The sequence below is a fragment of the Heliangelus exortis genome, chromosome 7 (genome assembly GCF_036169615.1).
Source record: "Heliangelus exortis chromosome 7, bHelExo1.hap1, whole genome shotgun sequence".
Lineage (NCBI taxonomy): Eukaryota > Metazoa > Chordata > Aves > Apodiformes > Trochilidae > Heliangelus > Heliangelus exortis.
This window is the reverse complement of record NC_092428.1, coordinates 204,526-222,424: the sequence shown is the minus strand read 5'-3', so window position 1 is coordinate 222,424 and position 17,899 is coordinate 204,526. Positions and strand designations below refer to the sequence as shown.

Genomic DNA, 17,899 nt, shown 5'->3' with positions numbered 1-17,899 from the left:
CGGAATGGTTTGGTGCCCGGGGGGCAGGAGGAGGATTGGGAAAGTCAGTAGGAGGGGACTTCTGATTGACAGCATTTGGGTGGTGCAAGGGAGTGATGCGAGAGGTGATTATCATGGCAGGTTTGAGGGCCAATTAGCTGCTACAGCATCAACTGTGGCCTTTTACAATACCACAGGTGTTTCAAGTTAGCACAGGTGAGGAGGCTTTGCCTCCGTCAGCGCTGTTTGCATGGTTCATCACGATTTTTTCACACGTGCTGTTACTTTTGTGTCTTTATCTGTGTGCTCTCCTGTTCCCCATGGTGGGGAGCCTGCTGGGCTGTGTTACTCTTCAAGGACACTGTACAGGAAAACAGGGCTGGGGGGGATGCTCCTGCTGTCCCCGGCCTCGGCTCTGAGGTTGGCTAAAGCATTAGTAATCGGATGTCTGTACCAGAAGGGAGAATTGTCATGATTAATTAATCAGAGGCCCTGAGAAAAGCCTGAGTTTCCTCAGAAGCCCTGGGTGCTATTTTGGGAGGTGACAGCAGAGGGCAACCCCTCCCTGAAGTTTCCCGTGGCAGCGCTGGGATCTGCGCGGGACAGGGACACCCGCACCACCAGTTCTCACAGAATAAAAGAGTCGAATCAAACTTTTCTGTCCTTCCAAACTCGGAGGCCGCTGGCTTGAAGAGGAGGAGGTGCTGCTGCACCCCTGCAGAACCCCAGCTGCAGTGGGGCTGCACAGGCAGGAGGTGTTTGAAAGATGCTGTGATACTGTAATCTCTTGGCTTCTTATCTGGCTCCAGGAGGCCACAGCTTCATATAAACCACAGGATGCCTTTTCAAACTTTGTCACAGTCTGGGGAGAGGTGCTGGGTGCTTTCCCCTCAGCAAGAATGGGACTCTACGTGGAATGATAATTTGTCTTTATATTCTGTTTTGCAGCCTCCTGCTGCTGCTGTTTGACTTTATTATCCTGCTGCATGATTGCCCAGCTAACCTCTCCCCTGTGACACGGGGAAGTTGTGTCCCCATTTCACAGGTGTCAGCTGATCTATGCAGATTAAATAAAAGGAACTGATGTCAGAGCTGAGATTGAAATCCAGTGGTTACTTCCAGGTCACTTCTTCTCACCTTCTACCATTTACAAAGTCAAGCAGAAAGTCAAGTGAATTTTTTTCCTTTCACTTCTCAAAGGAACAAGAACAAAGTACATTAACTGGTCTGGCACGTGATAGCTTTGTACTTTGTTTTATGTTGCCACATCACTTCTCTGTTTGGAATTTAGACTGCCCTGAGACTTCTCCCTTTTTGCCTTTGTATATAGTGACAGACATCAGCTTGTTCAGAGAGAGCACCTAGTGCTTTGCAAATACATTTCTGTAAATTAATTTCTTCAGATGATTTAAAAGAGCCTGGATTGAAGACCTGAGTATGTTGTTTAATTTAATCCCTTTCCTTTTATGGACAGTCTCCTGTAATCAGAGTATATGGAAAAAAAAAAAAAGGGCTATATAAGAAAAAAAAATCTGCAACCAGATTATTTTCCTAGTTCCTGATTGGGTTATTTCATGGATTCTAAAATTCCTGAATTAATTCCTGTGAAACTATTCACTAGCTCAGGAAGTAACAAGCAACTTCTCTCCATTGAAAGGCATCTGTTCCCATGGTACTTTTGTAAGGGGGATATTGTGTTACTGCTGTGATTATTTTCATGTGGACTTTATCTGGCTGTTCTAACCACTGTGTGAAATTTCTTCTAGAGCCTGGAAAATGAAGCTAAAGGAAATTGAGCGAACAGCTGTCCAGGCATGGAGCCCAGCAAACCACCACCCCATTTATCTGGCAACAGGTAAAGTTCTTCACAATTTGTGGAAATTAAAGAATGATTCACAGATTTCATGTAGAGTTGTATTTGCTTTAGCTGTCAACAGTTCCTACCTTAATAGTCTCTGGAAAACTTCAAGCACTGTACCAAAAACATCACATTCTTACTTTTTATTTTTTAAGTGACCTGTAGAGGATTATTTTTATGCCTATCTTTGATGCCTTAAAGGCCAGTGATTTTTCTCAAAGGGTGAATACATGGCTTTTTTTGATCTAACTTCTAATTAAGTCTGCATGGATTCCAACACCTTCTTGTTATAACAGTTAAAACAAAGTAAGATTACGTGGTTTGTCTGTAGGAAAAAAAAAAAAAGTTAATTCTAATCATGTTTCTTTAAGCTCATTTTTACTTTTAAATAAAACATTAAGATAAAAAGATTAAACATAAGATAAAACATTATCACATGGTTTGACATTCAAATAATTTAAATATCTTCTCCCTGAGGCTTCATGTTTTGGTTATTATTCAATTTTCAATATTTCTGCAAAACTTTTAATTTAGAATTTTGTTGATACTACTAATTTTTCACTATTGTTGTAATAATTTTATTTCCTGAAGCACAGTCAGCCTCTTCACTGAGCTTGCAGTGGATGAGTGTGCTGCCTGTGTGGAACCAAAGGCTGGGGGTTGTCTGGACAGTGTGAGAACCACTCGTGTCTGCCTCTTGCCTGGGTTGTGCAGTGCTGCCATTTTATTTGGCTGCTTTTTTTTTTTTTTTTTTTTTTTTTTTTTTTTTTTTTTTTTTTTTTTCCAGGGATGACTGTCCAAAAAAAAAAAAAAGTGCCAAATTTTTGGCTGTTGCCTTAAAAATAGCATTACCATTTTGGGGTAGATAGTCTGTGTTTCTCTGATAAGGAAAGAATCTTGGTTGGACCAAAGGTCTTGGCTTCAGTCTGCTTTAGAGCAGGAATTGCAGAGTTTCATGATTTGTACTGCTTTTTAATAGTCTCCTGGGCAGTTTCCATGCTGCAGGCAGTCACAGAGCACCTCTGTGGGAACTGAGTGCCTGTTTGCCTGGCAGTGTCCCACTAGGCAATGGGAAATCTATTTTTAGCATTCATCTTGTAGGCCAAGGGAGAAGGAAGGAATCCACCAGTGTGTGACTGCTGTCTCTGGGTCGCTGGGGAGTGTTCACTTGGCTGTGGTTGAAGAACTTTTGCTGTAGAGCAGGTTTAGAAGGTTTGATCAAGGCATATGGCTGAGGAGCAATAGACAGAAGAATTTGGTATCATACTTGTATCAGGGTTTAGTGCTGCAGCTGCATTTGTAATTTAGGTATGGAGTTAATACCAGAAGCTATGGCTGCTTGGAGGAGAGCATACATTCATGGCACTTATCCCAGGACAGGGAGGTGCATGCACAACACTGACCCTGGTGCCTAGAATTTCTTGAAGAAGTTCTAATTTCTTTTAAAGTTGTAGTAATGGTTGGTTCCCTTTTCTGAGGTATTCAGAGGTATCCTCTCCTTGAACAGGTACAGCCCAGGTTGTGTTGGCCATGAAGAACAGGGATCCAGTGCTTTGCTCTTTCTGTATCTCATGCTCTTCAAAAAAATGTACCCATTGTTTTGCCTTCACTTCTGCTAGGAACATCTGCCCAACAACTGGATGCATCCTTCAGTACAAATGCCACTTTGGAAATATTTGAGGTTGACTTCAGGGATCCCTCTCTAGACATGAAGCAGAAAGGAACACTTACTGCCTCAAACAGGTACCAGGGGCTCACATCAACGTGTCAATCCGTGGAACTGAAAAGGGTTTTTCTGGTACAAGAGAGGAGGAGATCATATTTTGGGGGTATAAAGTGATCTTTTACATCAATCGACCTCTGTCTTCAAGAACTGAACGTGTTTGTGGACACAGATTGTGCTGGGTGTAGAAGTGCAGCAGCTGGACTGTTGGAGAAGCCTGACAGGACCTACAGGGTTGTCAGTCAGGAGAGTCATTCTGTGTCAGGTGAATTTGTTGGGGGCTATTGGTTTGCAATAAGGAGACCAGAGGCAGAGTGAAACTTCTCTTCCAGCTTTCTGAGACAAGGTGATTTCTTAGGCTCATCAGTGTGGGTGATGTGAAACACAGCCTTGGTTTGTAAATAGCAGCTTTTAGGCTGGATAAACATGTTTTTCAGATAATAGCTCTGGAAAGGAAGGCATGTACTCCTGCAATCTAATTTTATGTATATACTGTGGGTTAGTGTAATTCACCACCAAATCTCATATGAGGTTATAAGCATTTTAAGGGAGGAAGAAACAAAACAAAGAAAGAAGAAAAGAGACAGACTGGTTCTCTTTTTTAAGTCCTCCATGAGAGTCTTTGCAAGGAAGCTCACTTCCTTTTTTCCATGTAAGAGCCACAGTCATCTTCAAAGGGAAATGGTTATGTAGATGGTGCAGACTGATGGTTATGTTTGATAGCTCAGAACATGGATGTGGTTTTTGGTAATGCAGAGGGTGTCTTGGCTTCCACCACTCTGGCCTACGATAGCTTTATTTTCTTCTTTTTTAGGTTTCATAAGCTGGTCTGGGGTAACTTTGGAAATGGGTCCCCAGAGCCCTCTGGTGTGATCATTGGTGGAGGGGATAATGGTGTGCTGACAATGTACAGTGCACACCACATTCTGACTTCAAAGAGTGAAGCTGTGATTGGGCAGACAGAAAAGCATTCAGGTCCTGTTCGAGCCCTTGACTTCAACCCTTTCCAGGTAGGCAACATTAAGATACTTACAACCAAATTGAAATTAATCTCCATTTTACAGAAAGATGCTCTTCCTTTGTGTATCGAGAATCAGAAGCTGAAGTAACCTGAAAGAGACATGGTGGCTGTGGCATGAGACTTTGGGTTCTATTCACAGCTTTACCATTGAATTCCCCTCTGATCTTGATCAAGTCTCTTGCCTCTGTAAAAAGGTGTTTTGAAATACTGTTCCATGTTAGAGTAAGAACTCTTTGTATTTGTTCAGTTGGTGTCTGATTCAGTAGGGCTCTTATCAGCTGAAGTGGGTGATGAACAGAACACAAGTTCTTGTGGTAGCACAAAGGCAAATTGAAAGTTGTCTGCATACCCTTGTGGGGAGCCTTCTGTGCATCTTCAGAGAAGAAATGTCCTTGGTGCCAGGATGCAGAGCTAAAGGCTCAGCTGGCCAGGGACAGTGGCTCCCAGGCCTGTGGCAGAATTTCATGATGAGTAACATCTAGCTTGCTAGACAAACTTTAGAGGGGTCTGTACCATGGCACAGCTGAAGGCACAGAGGTCAGAGAAGTGCTCAGCTGGTTAGTATTGTCTGGTTACCAGTGGCTGTGGAATGCAGCTCTCATCTGACTTTGGAAACTTTTGGATTTTCAACTTACGCTTATTTTTAAGAAATCCACCCTCTTTCCCTGTGAAACTCAGCTGAGCTTTTACTTTTTCTGCAGAGTAACCTCTTGGCTTCTGGAGCCAATGATTCTGAAATTTTCATCTGGGACTTGAATAACTTCAGTGTGCCTATGACTCCAGGGACAAAATCACAGGTAAACAAGTTTTATATCTTGCTGTTTTATACCTCAGGAGGCAGAACAAAAAAAGATGTGAGTGTGTGGAGTTAACCTGATCTAGTCTGCCTGTGAAGGGGGAATGACCTTGACATCTGTCAGGAGAATGATGAATCAGAACTGACTGATCAGCTTCATTCTAAGGAGGTGGAAAGAGTGTTCTAAGGGGAGGGGGGCAGGCTGGCAAGCTCTGGAAGGATGCACTTTGCATGGATGGGTAAGCTCTTTGTGGATTTGAATCAAGTAACCGAGCAGTTTATCTTTGATCCATCTGGGGCATGTGTGATGGATTAAGAAGGCTTATTGGACCTTCTCTGAGGAATGAATTTACTTCAGGCTTCAGCTGAAGCTTTTCATATCTCATGAAAGTAATATCCCTAGCAAAGCCAGTGAGCCATTTAATGCATCTTGGCTATTAGTCCCAGATAATGTTTCCTGAGTTTGAAGAGGAAAAAGCTTCTGATCTTCTGATGCTGATAATGTTATTCAGGACAATCAACTCCTGAAAGTGGAAAAAATTGTAGTAAACTTACCTAAAAGCAGGCCAAGTTTTTCCTCCAATAAGCCTTCATTTGTCTCTTTGCCGATTTCCTGCATTGCAGTAGGTTCACCCACAGCAATTAGCCTTGAATGTTTCATCATTTTCCATCTCGCTGCACTCCTGAAATGTTGCACAAGGTCATCCTTCCATTTAAGTTCATCCAAGGAGTCAGAGTAGAAGCATGCATCTATGTTCTCTCACCTGCAGTTCTCTCTTGACTGATTTATGGCACATTTGGCCAACGCAGAATACAGTACCTGCTCCCAAAATGCAGAGGTGCTTTTCCAGGTGACATTTCCCCATAGAATCTGACTGTCCACTGTACATACTGAGTGAAGGATTTTCTGTGCTCTCCAGTCTTTCTGGTCAGCGCTGCTATTCTCAGTTAGCTGCTCAGTGACTGAAGAGAAGAATCTCTATATCCTCAGATCCCCCAGGTAAGATCATGGCAGAATCCTGTGATTAGTGTTCCCTCTACAAGGGGATGATGGATGCATGGCCTTTCCTGTCTTGGCAGCCTCATGAAGACATCAGTGTGGTCTCCTGGAATCGTCAGGTGCAGCACATCCTCTCCTCCGCTCACCCCAGTGGCAAGGCTGTGGTTTGGGACCTCAGGAAGAATGAGCCTATCATCAAAGTCAGTGACCACAGCAACAGGGTGAGTGGAAGAAAAAACTCTGACAGGTTTATAACATGCCACGTGTGAATGCAAAGTAGTGTCCCTGGTTATTGGGATGAAGGGTTTTTACTGTGGGAGCTGTTGGCGCTGGTTCTTTTGGAACTGCAGCATCAAAGCACTTCTCTCTTTTTTTCCCCTCATGAAATGGAGAAGCAAGACCCCTACCTGTTCCTAAAACTAGGGCAGCCTTACATTCAGTTTCTACAGCTCATTTATGAGAAGCCTCCTGTGTTTTAATCCCAGCTGTCTTCCTAGATAAGCTTTGAAATAGTCCTTCAACTTCTGTATGGTTAGTGGGTTTTTTTGCTCTGTAGAGAAGGTAGAAATACTTGCCTTCCACAGCACGACATTGCTTTAAGCCAAGTGTTGTAGGCAGGTTTTAAGTTCAGAATGGTGTGGCTCTGGCCCATTTGTGCCCTTGCCAGCTTGCTTTGCTGAATTCTCAGCCTCTGCTATTTTTGTCTCTAGATGCATTGCTCAGGAATGGCCTGGCATCCAGAAGTTGCAACCCAACTAGTGCTTTCCTCTGAGGATGACCGCCTGCCAATGATCCAAATATGGGACTTACGCTTTGCTACCTCTCCTTTGAGCCAGCTGGAAAAGCACACAAGGTGGGGGGCTGCTTGTTATGGTACCTTTTCAAGGCTCTCCATCTTTAAAAGACATTTGTGAGACTGTCGTTAGAAGAACTGTGGTGTTTTGCTATCTTTATTTTGTTTCACAGATAAATCTGTGGTTGAGGGTTGGGTTCTCATCTACTAGAGGTGAGAAGGAGCTTTTCTGAGTTTAAGCAGCGTTCCTGCTGCTTTCTTGGTGACAGAGTGGGGGAGTAGACTTGAGTAGGAAGTATGACTGACTTCTTTCTGATCTATTTTAGGGGAGTTCTCTCTCTCTCTTGGTGCCAGGCTGACCCTGAGCTGCTGTTGAGTAGCGCCAAAGACAATCGGATCTTGTGCTGGAACCCAAGTGTGGGAGAGGTACATAACCACAGCTCTAAGTACACGTGGTCTGCTTTACCCAGAGTTGTGTGCTGTGCTATCTGTGTGTCCCTTCTCTGTGTCCCTGTGGAGTGCCAGCATCAGTTCCTCCAGTATATCTTCTGCACTCTTCCTGTCTGGAGTGAGTAAGAGTGGAGTCCATATCCAGACTCAAATAGAGACAGGCAGAGCTTTTCTCTGATGTATCTGTGTGAATTCAGATAGGACTGTGGGAAAAAAAAAATCAGCACATCTTCTCATTCATTGCTGAATTTCTGGATAAAACAATTTTGAACTTTGGACAGAATTCATGCAGTTGATCTTGATGACAGCACAGGGAAAGCACTCTAGCAATACTGAACGAGGTCCAGCTGGGAGCCCCAGGCTGGATTCATTTCGTGGGACAGTTTCACTTAGTTTACTGCCTTTGCCTTGGAGACATGGAAAAAAGATTAGTCCATTTTCATAAAATACATTAAATGCTGCCCTTGTGATTTCAGGGGATTTGATGGCCACTCTGTACAGATGTCTAGTGGTTACAAGAGAATCAGACTCTGAAACATTCTGAAGTCTATTTTTCACTAGTCCTTTCGTTGTGTTTCAGTGGAAAAATTTGCAAGTACAATTTTAGTGGAGCTTGCTCATCTTTAGGCATGCTGCCATAGATTTGTGGAGTCCAAATTCAGCTTAGGCATTTGTGCATGAACTGTTGCTAGGGGGCTGTTCTTGACTTGATAATGAACACAGAATTTTCAGGTGTTACAAAAATTGGGAAGGTTTCCAAAACATGAGAGTTATGCAGGATGGCTGATCCAGTTTCTGTGGGAAGGACCAGTTTCTTTGTTGTTTTGGTTCTTTTTTTGGAGGGGTGTTTGTTTTGTTATTTTGGGCTTGTTGGATTTTTGTGGTTTTTTATTTAGCAATCCAGACTTTAATATAAGCAAACACAATGTTTTATACCTAGGATCAGAAAACGCAGATTGTGGTCCTACAGAGAAGGAACCTGCAATTCTCTGGGCTTTGTGCCTGCAGGGTGTAAAGGAAGTCTCTGCATTTTACAAACTGGAGGTTCAAAGTCAAGGTTGTGTTAGTGAGTTGCCCAATATCAGGCAGGAAGTTCATGTCTGGGCCATGAATTGAACTTTGGATTTTTGAGTTCTGGACCAGAAGCTTCTTGGCTGCAATATTCTTCATATTTCATCTGCAGCTGTTACAGTCCTCTTTTGTTCTACTGTTTTTTATTTCCCTGGTGAAATTTGTTATTCAGACTGTTCTTCCTGCTTAAATATTCTTGCTTATGACATTTTCTTGCCTTTTGGGTTCTGGTTTTCTTGGGATGTTTTCTGGGGTCTCTTCCTTGGTTTGAAGAAGTTGTGACAGAACTGACTTGCTGCCTTTGCCTTTAGTTCTAGAATCAGAATCCTATGGTATAGCAGCTTTCTGTAGCTCAATGCACTACAGTTGTGGTTGCAATGTGTCCTTCAAGAAGCAAAAATAAAAGAATTGTATACAATGGTGTTATGTAAATAAAGTGTGGCACAGTTGGTGTGGGCAAGTACTTTGTGGAAAGCAGGGGAGCCATTTGTGCTGTGTTTCTGCCTTCTCTCTCCTGTGACAGGTGGTCTATGAGTTGCCCATTCGGAGCCAATGGTGCTTTGATGTCCAGTGGTGTCCCAGGAATCCCTCAGTCTTCTCTGCTGCCACTTTTGATGGGTGGATCAACATTTATTCTGTTATGGGTGGGAACCTAGAAGCTCAGCAGAAGACACAGGCTGACAAGGTAAAGCCCTATGAACAAGTTACAGCTTAACAGACAGGCAGTTGCTCACCTGGAAAGTGAGAGAACCTAATCAAGTCTGGCTTTGATGCTATGTGTATTTTATGGTTATTTCTACTAGACTATAAACAACCTGCAGTATATCTGTTAGAGCAACAAGCTTGCCTTGTCAGTATGTTAAAATTAAATACGTTGATACTAATTAAGGCAACATGTTATTCTTTATTATTTCAGAAAAGATTTTTTTTAAGTAGCTTATAAGCCACTGTTAGCAATTTTCCTTAAGTCAATTGACTAATTTGGAGTATGTTAATATTTTGATAGTGAAACCCATTACTTAGCCAATGAATAGGTGGGTGAACTCTGAATAGATAATATGCCAGTATTGTCTAACAGTTATCATTTTGTGTGTAGGTTCTTAATTCCCTCCCCAGCCAACAAGTACCTTGCAATACAGGTTTTAAGAGAATGGGGGTGAGCTGGCTGACATGTTATTTATATAGCTATTTACAGCTGACTGAGCTCAGCTTCACAGGATTTGCAAGAGAAGGAAAATATCTTATCAAGCAACAGCTGTAGGAGATTAAGGATAAGAGAATTTTCTTTCTGTGGATTCTTCACATGCATGCACCACACTTCCACTCTTCAAAATTGTAGAAAAGTAGAGTAGAATAACTCCTAGATAAATAGAAATACAAGCAGAAACAAAAATGGGAGAAGATAATGACCATTTATGGGGGTGTTTGTGACCAAGGAGTCTCTCTCCTCTGGATTACATAGTATTGGGACAGAAACTCTGCTGAAGACCTGATGGTTGATGTTCCTGGTACCCTGGTAGCATGTGTTTATTTTTTGGAGGGTGCAGGGTGAGTTAGGTACAAGGTGTTCCTCCAGGTCTTTTTCTTTAGAGTTGGTTTCCCCTGGAGAAGCACTTGAGAGACAAAACATACAGGTCTTGCCTCTCATTCTTTGGCAGCCTTAGCTTGATGAGCCTTGTGTAGCTTCTTTTCAGGTATGCTGGTCAGATGTATTTTGGAGCTGTGTCCTATGGTCCAGTCAAACTTGAACAGGGTTGCCTATAGTAAAAAATATGCCAAAAATGTTTAAAATTAAGAAAGCTGGTTAACAGCATTGTATGTGTGTTCACTGAACTCCTAAATGTCAGAAATCTAGAGCAGAGGCCACTTCTGACACTCTTGTCTAAGCAACAAATACTGGATATATTTCACCAGCCTTATCCAAGCTGTAAAAGCTTGAGACAGTCCTTAAAACCAACCCATTTGAAGGACTCCAGCAACAGAAGAGGAGTCAGCATTCCTTTGTGAGGAAAAAAAAAAAAAAAAAAAAGAAAATTAAGAACTTTTGACCACATGTTGTCACTGTCTTGCATAAAACAAGTGATTTTGTAACTTCTGTGTTTATGATCTGGGTGCTGGGCCAATCAGTGTTTGTTAGGGAATTTGCATCTTGCTAAAGAAAACTTAGTCGAAAATCTCTCAAGGTAAAGCTTACTTGAGAAATAATTTCTGGAACTGTTTGGAAATAGCAATTCTCTCACACACAAGCTTGGTGGTATTCCATGAAGAGGTGCTGTAATAGCCTTTTTTCTTCATCATTAAAGAAAACAAACGTTTTACCAAGCAATAGGGTTTTTTGTGCTTACCTTGTGCAGAGAGGAATTGAATTCTATCTTATCCTTTTCTCCATTTGATTCTAGATCTCTTCCTCCTTCAACAGCCTCCTGGATCCTTTTGGCACAGGACAGATCCTTCCTCCTCTGCAGGTGCCAGAGCAAGTAGCTCAGACCACCTCAATTCCTCCACTGAAAAAGCCACCCAAGTGGATTCGCAGACCTGTGGGAGTTTCATTTGCAGTGAGTGAATGCAGCATCTTCAGCTTAAAATGCAATAAATGCATCAAATCCTTTTCTTTCACTAGAGAAACCATAATGTTTTCCTGTGGCTGATTGTTTTAATGGTTGTTTAAGGTGGTGTCCCATGAAACAAAGGTCTTTTGCTCGATATTCAGATGTATTCCCAGCAAGAGTCTACTAGGAGAGAATGGGAGATAAGAGTTAAGAAAGCAAAGGAAGGTTCATAAAAGCTGTCCTGTTAGGCTGTGACGTTTGTTCCCATTCTCATCCATTTTTCTCCTTCTTATCCGTATATTTTCTTGACCCCTTTGCTCCTAAATCAAAAGGGTGAATTGCTCTATTAGACAGTGGCCTGACTTGTTCTCTGTCTGTTTAGTGCCTGCCACTCACATGGTAGTTTTTGTCATTGCAGCCTGTTTCTCTGTGTCCAGAAAGAACAAGCAGTTCCAGATGGTACTTTTTCTCTGTGCCCCTCTGGCATTTGCAGTTCTCTAGGCCTGGTAGCACATCCACAAGTGCTGTGGTTATTTGCCTTCTGCTGAAGGGCTTGTGATCTGAACTCAGTGTCCCTCCCACATTAAACTGTTGAGGTTCCTTGTGATCACAGCTGGACCTTGAGTCCACCTTGCTGAACAAAAAGCTAACTGAGTTGCCTTTATTTTATAAGAATGTTTCCTTTATCTCCCTCTGTCTTTCTCAGTTTGGAGGAAAACTTATTTCCTTTGGTCTTGCCAAAGCTGGACAGCAAATGCAGCAAGCTCACCCACACCAGGTATTCATCAGCCAAGTCACTACTGAAACTGAATTCCTGCTCCGATCCAGAGAACTGCAGATGGCCTTGCAGTCAGGGAACCTCCTGGACTACTGCCAGGGCAAGATCCAGACAGCCAAGTTGCCATTTGATGAGAACCTTTGGAACTTCTTGAAGGTAGGATGTCTGTGGTGAAACACAGAGGTCAGTTCTTTAATGGTCCTGGGGTGGAATATGTTCATTATGGTCCTCTCTAGCCATTTACATTCCTGTTCTTTAAGATATAAAATGGAACTGAATAGGCTAGTTAGCTATCTAAAGAAAAGCTTTTGAAGTTGAGGTGTTGGAGGTTGCCTTATTTTTCAGTAGGAATGGTCTTTTCAGTGGACTCCTTTGGGCTTCCCGTCAACGTGCTAAACAGGTTTTTGTTGTCTCAGCCCCTGCTGAGCTGTATCTTCCTGCTGCTTGTTGGGCTCTGCTGTTGTTGTTTCTCAAGTCCGGCTGGGCAATGAGATTCCCCAATAAGAAGGGAGAGGGCTGTGGTGGCATGAGGGCTGACTGTAGCCCTACACAGGATTGATTTAATAGATAATTTAGTAGTATGGAAGAGTTTGGTAATGACCTATTACTACTGATTGTCTTAAAATACAAACCAAGCTTCTGTACAAAGGACTGTCCTGCATGACCATTTCTGCATCTGCAAGAACAGTTTCTGCTGACTGTTTACAAGTATCTTATCTGTGCAGTTTGGTCAGTTCTGTGGTAGGAACAGCCTGGGACTTCCTGAGGCAGACAGATTGTCATTGAGGATTGTTAGTCACACATTAAGGGATATAATCAGTTAGGCTGTGTGCTGGAACTGCCTGAAATCCCACCCAGTGAGCTTCTGTAACAATTAGGTAACTAACAGTTGAGAAGCCTGCTAGGAGTTCAGGCATCCACCTTGTCTCATTTTCATCTGGACACACATCAGTCCCTTGTCAATGTGCAGAAATTAGGTTGGCAATTCCTAGGCCATCCAGGGAAATAATGACCAAGTGCACTGAGTATGCATACAGTCATAACCCTGATATGCAGTTGTAACTATGTGACGAACTTGAGTTTCACCCTTTTATCATTATTATAAAAGAAATTCCATAGATTTTCCCACAGTAGTCATTAGGTGAACTGTCATAGTAGAGATGTCTTGGATTTTACACATTTTCTTGTCTTTTTCAATGTCATTTTCAACTCAGGTGAATCTGGAGCAGGATTCCAGGACTAAACTCCTCAGGCTGCTGGGCCACAGTAAAGAGGAACTGCAAAAAAAGGTAAAGGATCTTTCCTACAAAGGGAAACCTTTGCAGGACTAAAGCTGCTGCAGGAGAGCTATAGAGTCCCAGCTGTGAATAAGTGAGTGACTGCACAGCACATGAAAGATGAAACTATGAAGTTCATCTGAGGCACCTCTGTTCCCCATTGAAAAGCAAATGGGTAGAACTGCAGATGAAGTGGGTCAAACCAAATAAATCTTGAGCCTGGTTGGTCCTGCTTATTGGTGCTCTGGGAAGTGTGTAAAAGCAGCACAGTTGTGAGAGCTTCCAGCATCCAGCTCTCTGTGACTCAGGGGGCTCCTCAGCCAGGAAGAAGGTGACACATGCAGACAGTCTGGCAGAGCACTGATAGAGCTGCAGAGGAGGAAACTCTTTCAGCAGCATGGACAATCCTCTGAGAAGGATAAAGATAAATAACCCGTGATAGGCAGCTGACCAGGAATAGGAAGAGGTGAAACCTTTCAAACGGGTGAAAGAGCTGGGGAAATTGTGACTGGGACTTGTGAGTCACTTGGTAGCTTTGCTGCACTGGTGTTTAGCTTCACTAGGGGCTTCGCTCCGTGGATGTCTGTTGCTTTTCCAGATTGCTTCATGTTTGAGTAATGGGATCCCAGATAAACAGCCACTTCCTGAGGCAGATGAGACAAGTGCTGCACAGGCAGATCAGGTACGTCCTGGACACTTTGCCAGACTGGGAGATGAGCGGAGGGCAGGATGGAAGGTTTAATTCCATCCACAAGTTGTTGGGCTGCATGGAGGCACTGCAGAGGGTGATTCACAGGCCTTTCAGACACTCACAGGGTTAAGATTAAATTATCATAGTAGTCTCTGCTGGCTTTAAAACAAAACACTGAATGAGGAAAATGGACTCCTCTGTGTTAACACTGCAAGAAGGATTGCTTCACCTGTGCTAATTTCTTCAGTGATAGAATTAGCATCACCCCAGCTTAGCTTCATGGTCCAGTTCTGGATTTCCTCTGTGAAACTTCTCCTATGGTCTTTCTTTTGCGTTTCTTTCTTTTTCACCTCTATCCTTTGACATGCATGCTCACATGATTTTTGGGTTGTCTGTCTTCAGATGCCTTCCAAGGCCTGCTTCACCATGCACTGTACATTTTGCTCCTCTGAGGTATCTAAAACTGCTGTCTTCAAACTATGAATCTTCTTTGCAAACCTTAAACACTCACATGCTCAACCAAATAGAGAGTAGCCCAATCCCCCTCAGTAATACAGTAAACTGTTTTGGGCAGTTGTGTGTGTTCAGTGAATTAATTAACCTCTTGCACTCCTTGCACAGCTTTTGATAAATTCCAGTGATGATGGAGCTGCTGTTTCCACCTCTTCAACCTTTTTTGACAGCCTTATCCCTCAGAATATGAGCACATTGGAGATTCCTGTCACAGAAGGTATGTTACATGAAATGTGTTTCTGCCAACTTAGGAAAAGGGGAGAGGAGGGAAAAACAGGAAAGTAGAGATACCAGGAAGAATGTGGTCCACTCCAGCAGATGAATACTCTAAAAAAACATGACCTATCCCTGTGTCATGCAGCATCTCTCAGCATCATGCAAGAAACTCTTCAGATAAGAAGCCCATTAAAAGTCTAGAATAATCTTTTAGATGCTAGAAGACTTGCTGTCAAGTCAGTGGTTTTTTTTCAAAGTGCAAAACCTGATTTGAATTTTTAATTCTTCTTCTAGCTGGGCCTCATTGTATTACTGTTTTGTTTTTTTTTACTGCCTGCTTTTTAAAATGAGCATCATGAATGCATCTGGATGATGCCCCCATCTGGATGATGTGTGTTAACTCTGCTTCTTGTCTCTAGATACAGATGGACTGATCAGCCAAGCCCTCCTCTTGGGGAACTTTGAGGGTGCAGTGGAGCTGTGCATGAGGGCAGAGCGCTTTGCAGATGCCATCATCTTGGCTATAGCTGGGGGAGAGAATCTCCTCAAGGAGACCCAGAAACGATACTTTGCCAAGCGTCAGACAAAACTCTCCCTGGTAAGTGACAGCTCTGTGTCCCTGCTCAGCACAGCTCCAGGTGTGCAGCATCTTGGCAAAGGTTTGAATGTATGTGGAAATGCTTTGGCAGGAAGTAAAATGCAGAATCTCTGCATCTCCTGTTGGATAGACCTTTAATCTCTTGGTAGTTTTATGAGAACTTCATGTTGCCCACCTAGAATGTCTGTGTTCTTTGTTCTTTTTTGGGGTTTTTGGGGTTTGTTTTTGTTTGGGTTTTTTTTTTTTTTTTGTTTTAATCTAATGGTTTCTTCCTCAACTTCCAATGCTTGTAACTTGTGGCCATGCTGCTCCTTTACAGCACAGCTAGCAGGGTCCTCGCTTATTAGTTGAAGAACGATGTATTAACAGGGGTTGGGATATTCTAACACTATGTTCCCAGTCATTGACACCAGCTTCTCTGAAACAGGATTTGTATTAGCTGAATCTTTAGTCTCATCTAGTGCAGGTGTTTGTGTTTTGTTGGACTTTTTTGCTTTCTTTAAAGACACTGGGTTCCAATTACTGTTAAAACCAGGATGCTGGAGTTGTTGCTGCAAAAGCAAGTTGTTGCTATGTGTCTGAAAATGAGCTATCCCTGTGGGTACCCTTGCTTAAGCAGTCAGCTTATCTTCATCTTCAGTGACTGACAGGCCTTCTGCTTCCCTTGCAGCTGCTTTCCTCCATTGTGCAGCAGAACTGGCAAGATATTGTTCGCACGTGTGATCTACAGAGCTGGAAGGAGGCTCTGGCCATCTTGCTGACATACTCAAAGCATGAGGACTATACCCAGCTCTGTGGTATGCAGTGTACCATGTTTTTATACAGTTTTCCTTAGAGGAGAGCACCTCTGGACTGTTTACAGAAGAAAGTGGATCTTGTTGAGGAAGGAAAGCACTCCTTACTCTTTACAGCTATCTGGACCTTATAAAAAAATGTGAACTGTTGAGTTAGGTGAATGATATGTGCACACTGTATCTGAGAGTCATAGTGTATAGAGTAAAGTATATATGCTGATACTTCCTGTCACCTCAACCAGCAGTATATAAAAAAAAGTTGGCTTTTGGATTCCTTAGTGACACCCATATCCCTGTGCTATCCAGGAACTAGGTGCAGATCCAACACCTTTTCATGCCAGGCCAGAGTGGGATTGCTAAGAGATGAGCATTTGCGTTAGTGAACTCTTCAGAGAGTGTGTTAAATTTTTGCTGTGTTTCTTCCTCTCCAGACATGCTGGGTGCCCGCCTAGAGTCAGAGGGAGATGCAGCCCTGTGCAGTGATGCCTGCCTCTGCTACATCTCATCAGGCAATGTGGAGAGGTTGGTGGAGTGCTGGGTAAAAAACCATGAGACTTCGTCACCCCTTGCCCTGCAGGTACAGGTGCTGTAGTGTTGGTTTGACTCCTCTCTAGGCCAGCCTGGAAGCCCTGATCTGTGTGCATTATCCTCTCAAGCAGAGTATCTGGCTTCCAGCAAACAGTGCAGACCTGTTTGTAGCCAGCAAGGTATCTCCCTCTAGCCTGAATTATAGGTTTACATCTGCAGGAGACTTGTACTCTTAAATGTTAAAGGACAGAAAGGAGTGATTACATTTCATATAAATCCAGCCATGGACAGGAGATGGTACCTGTTTTCTTACTGGTAGTTGCCTGGGAGTACATTTGCTGCTGTGCTTATCATGTCTAACTGCTCTGCTCCAGTTACCTGGCTGTACCTTCAGAACAGCCTCTGGCACAGTAAGTTCTAGACTGTATTATTCCCACTGCAAGTAGAGTGATCATGCTTGGGAAGTTACAGCTTGCAGATGAATCGGGACATCTGAGTCAGTGTTGTTACCTACTTGTTACTCTTAAACCAGTTCTGGCAAAGTCAGAAACCCCTGCTGTGTCACTGGTTGCACTCAGGTACCTGCAGATAATCCCTTTGCTGCAGAGTTTCATGGTTTTGCAACCCTGCTAGCAAGTAACAGCAACAGAATGGCATTTTCAGCTTTCCTGGTTTTGTTTGAAACTGTCCTTCTCCAGTTTATCAGCCTGTGATGCATATAGCACTCTGCAGGTCTACACATTACTTTTTATATTTTTTTTTTTAACCATTACAATTTCTCTTTCCCCTTGGCTTATTCAGGATCTCATGGAGAAGGTGATGGTGCTGAGTAGGTCCGTTGAGATGCTTCAAGGCACAGCAAGACCAGCACCAGGCCCTGTCTTGGCAGAACAAATCACACAATATGCCAGTCTCCTGGCATCACAAGGATGCTTGGCAGCTGCAATGTCCTACCTACCCAGCAGCTCTAAAGAGGTGAGTGAGAAACAAGCTGCTGTGGGAAGGAGTAGTATATGGGGAAAAACAGTAGTCTGTATGAGAGACACCTTGGGTTTTGACAGGAATCAGGACTTAAGGTTTCACCTTAACTATAGGAGCTTGAGAGTAGGGGTGTGAGTTTTTTTCTAGGACACAACTTTTGTCTTCTCTTGCTTTTTCTTTGTAATGCCTTTGATTCAAGGAAAAGGGAGGGAGCTGTAGAACTGTCAAGTGGTTCCTGGAGAACAGCACTGTGAAGCAGATCTCCATGGAGGCCGCATCTATT

The 17,899-nt window shown here is 43.0% G+C and overlaps 1 protein-coding gene across 9 annotated transcripts in view; it reads left to right on the top strand.

Moving 5' to 3' along the window:
• The window catches only part of SEC31B (SEC31 homolog B, COPII coat complex component), a 30,062-nt gene that overhangs the window by 947 nt on the left and 11,216 nt on the right, over window positions 1-17,899 (top strand). For 6 of the 9 annotated variants that reach the window (XM_071748073.1, XM_071748070.1, XM_071748074.1 and 3 more), the window contains exons 2-18: window positions 1,746-1,834; window positions 3,457-3,580; window positions 4,375-4,570; window positions 5,283-5,378; window positions 6,458-6,598; window positions 7,088-7,230; window positions 7,497-7,596; window positions 9,215-9,376; window positions 11,091-11,246; window positions 11,947-12,174; window positions 13,233-13,307; window positions 13,894-13,977; window positions 14,608-14,716; window positions 15,135-15,313; window positions 15,984-16,110; window positions 16,539-16,684; window positions 17,437-17,610. In XM_071748073.1, the coding sequence (XP_071604174.1) occupies window positions 1,756-1,834; window positions 3,457-3,580; window positions 4,375-4,570; window positions 5,283-5,378; window positions 6,458-6,598; window positions 7,088-7,230; window positions 7,497-7,596; window positions 9,215-9,376; window positions 11,091-11,246; window positions 11,947-12,174; window positions 13,233-13,307; window positions 13,894-13,977; window positions 14,608-14,716; window positions 15,135-15,313; window positions 15,984-16,110; window positions 16,539-16,684; window positions 17,437-17,610 (2,319 nt within the window). In that variant the 5' untranslated portion in view covers window positions 1,746-1,755. Of the gene's footprint in view, window positions 1-841; window positions 1,415-1,605; window positions 1,652-1,745; window positions 1,835-3,456; window positions 3,581-4,374; window positions 4,571-5,282; window positions 5,379-6,457; window positions 6,599-7,087; window positions 7,231-7,496; window positions 7,597-9,214; window positions 9,377-11,090; window positions 11,247-11,946; window positions 12,175-13,232; window positions 13,308-13,893; window positions 13,978-14,607; window positions 14,717-15,134; window positions 15,314-15,983; window positions 16,111-16,538; window positions 16,685-17,436; window positions 17,611-17,899 lie in introns of those variants that run through there. The other 3 variants (XM_071748078.1, XM_071748072.1, XM_071748079.1) reach the window with 3 other exon arrangements.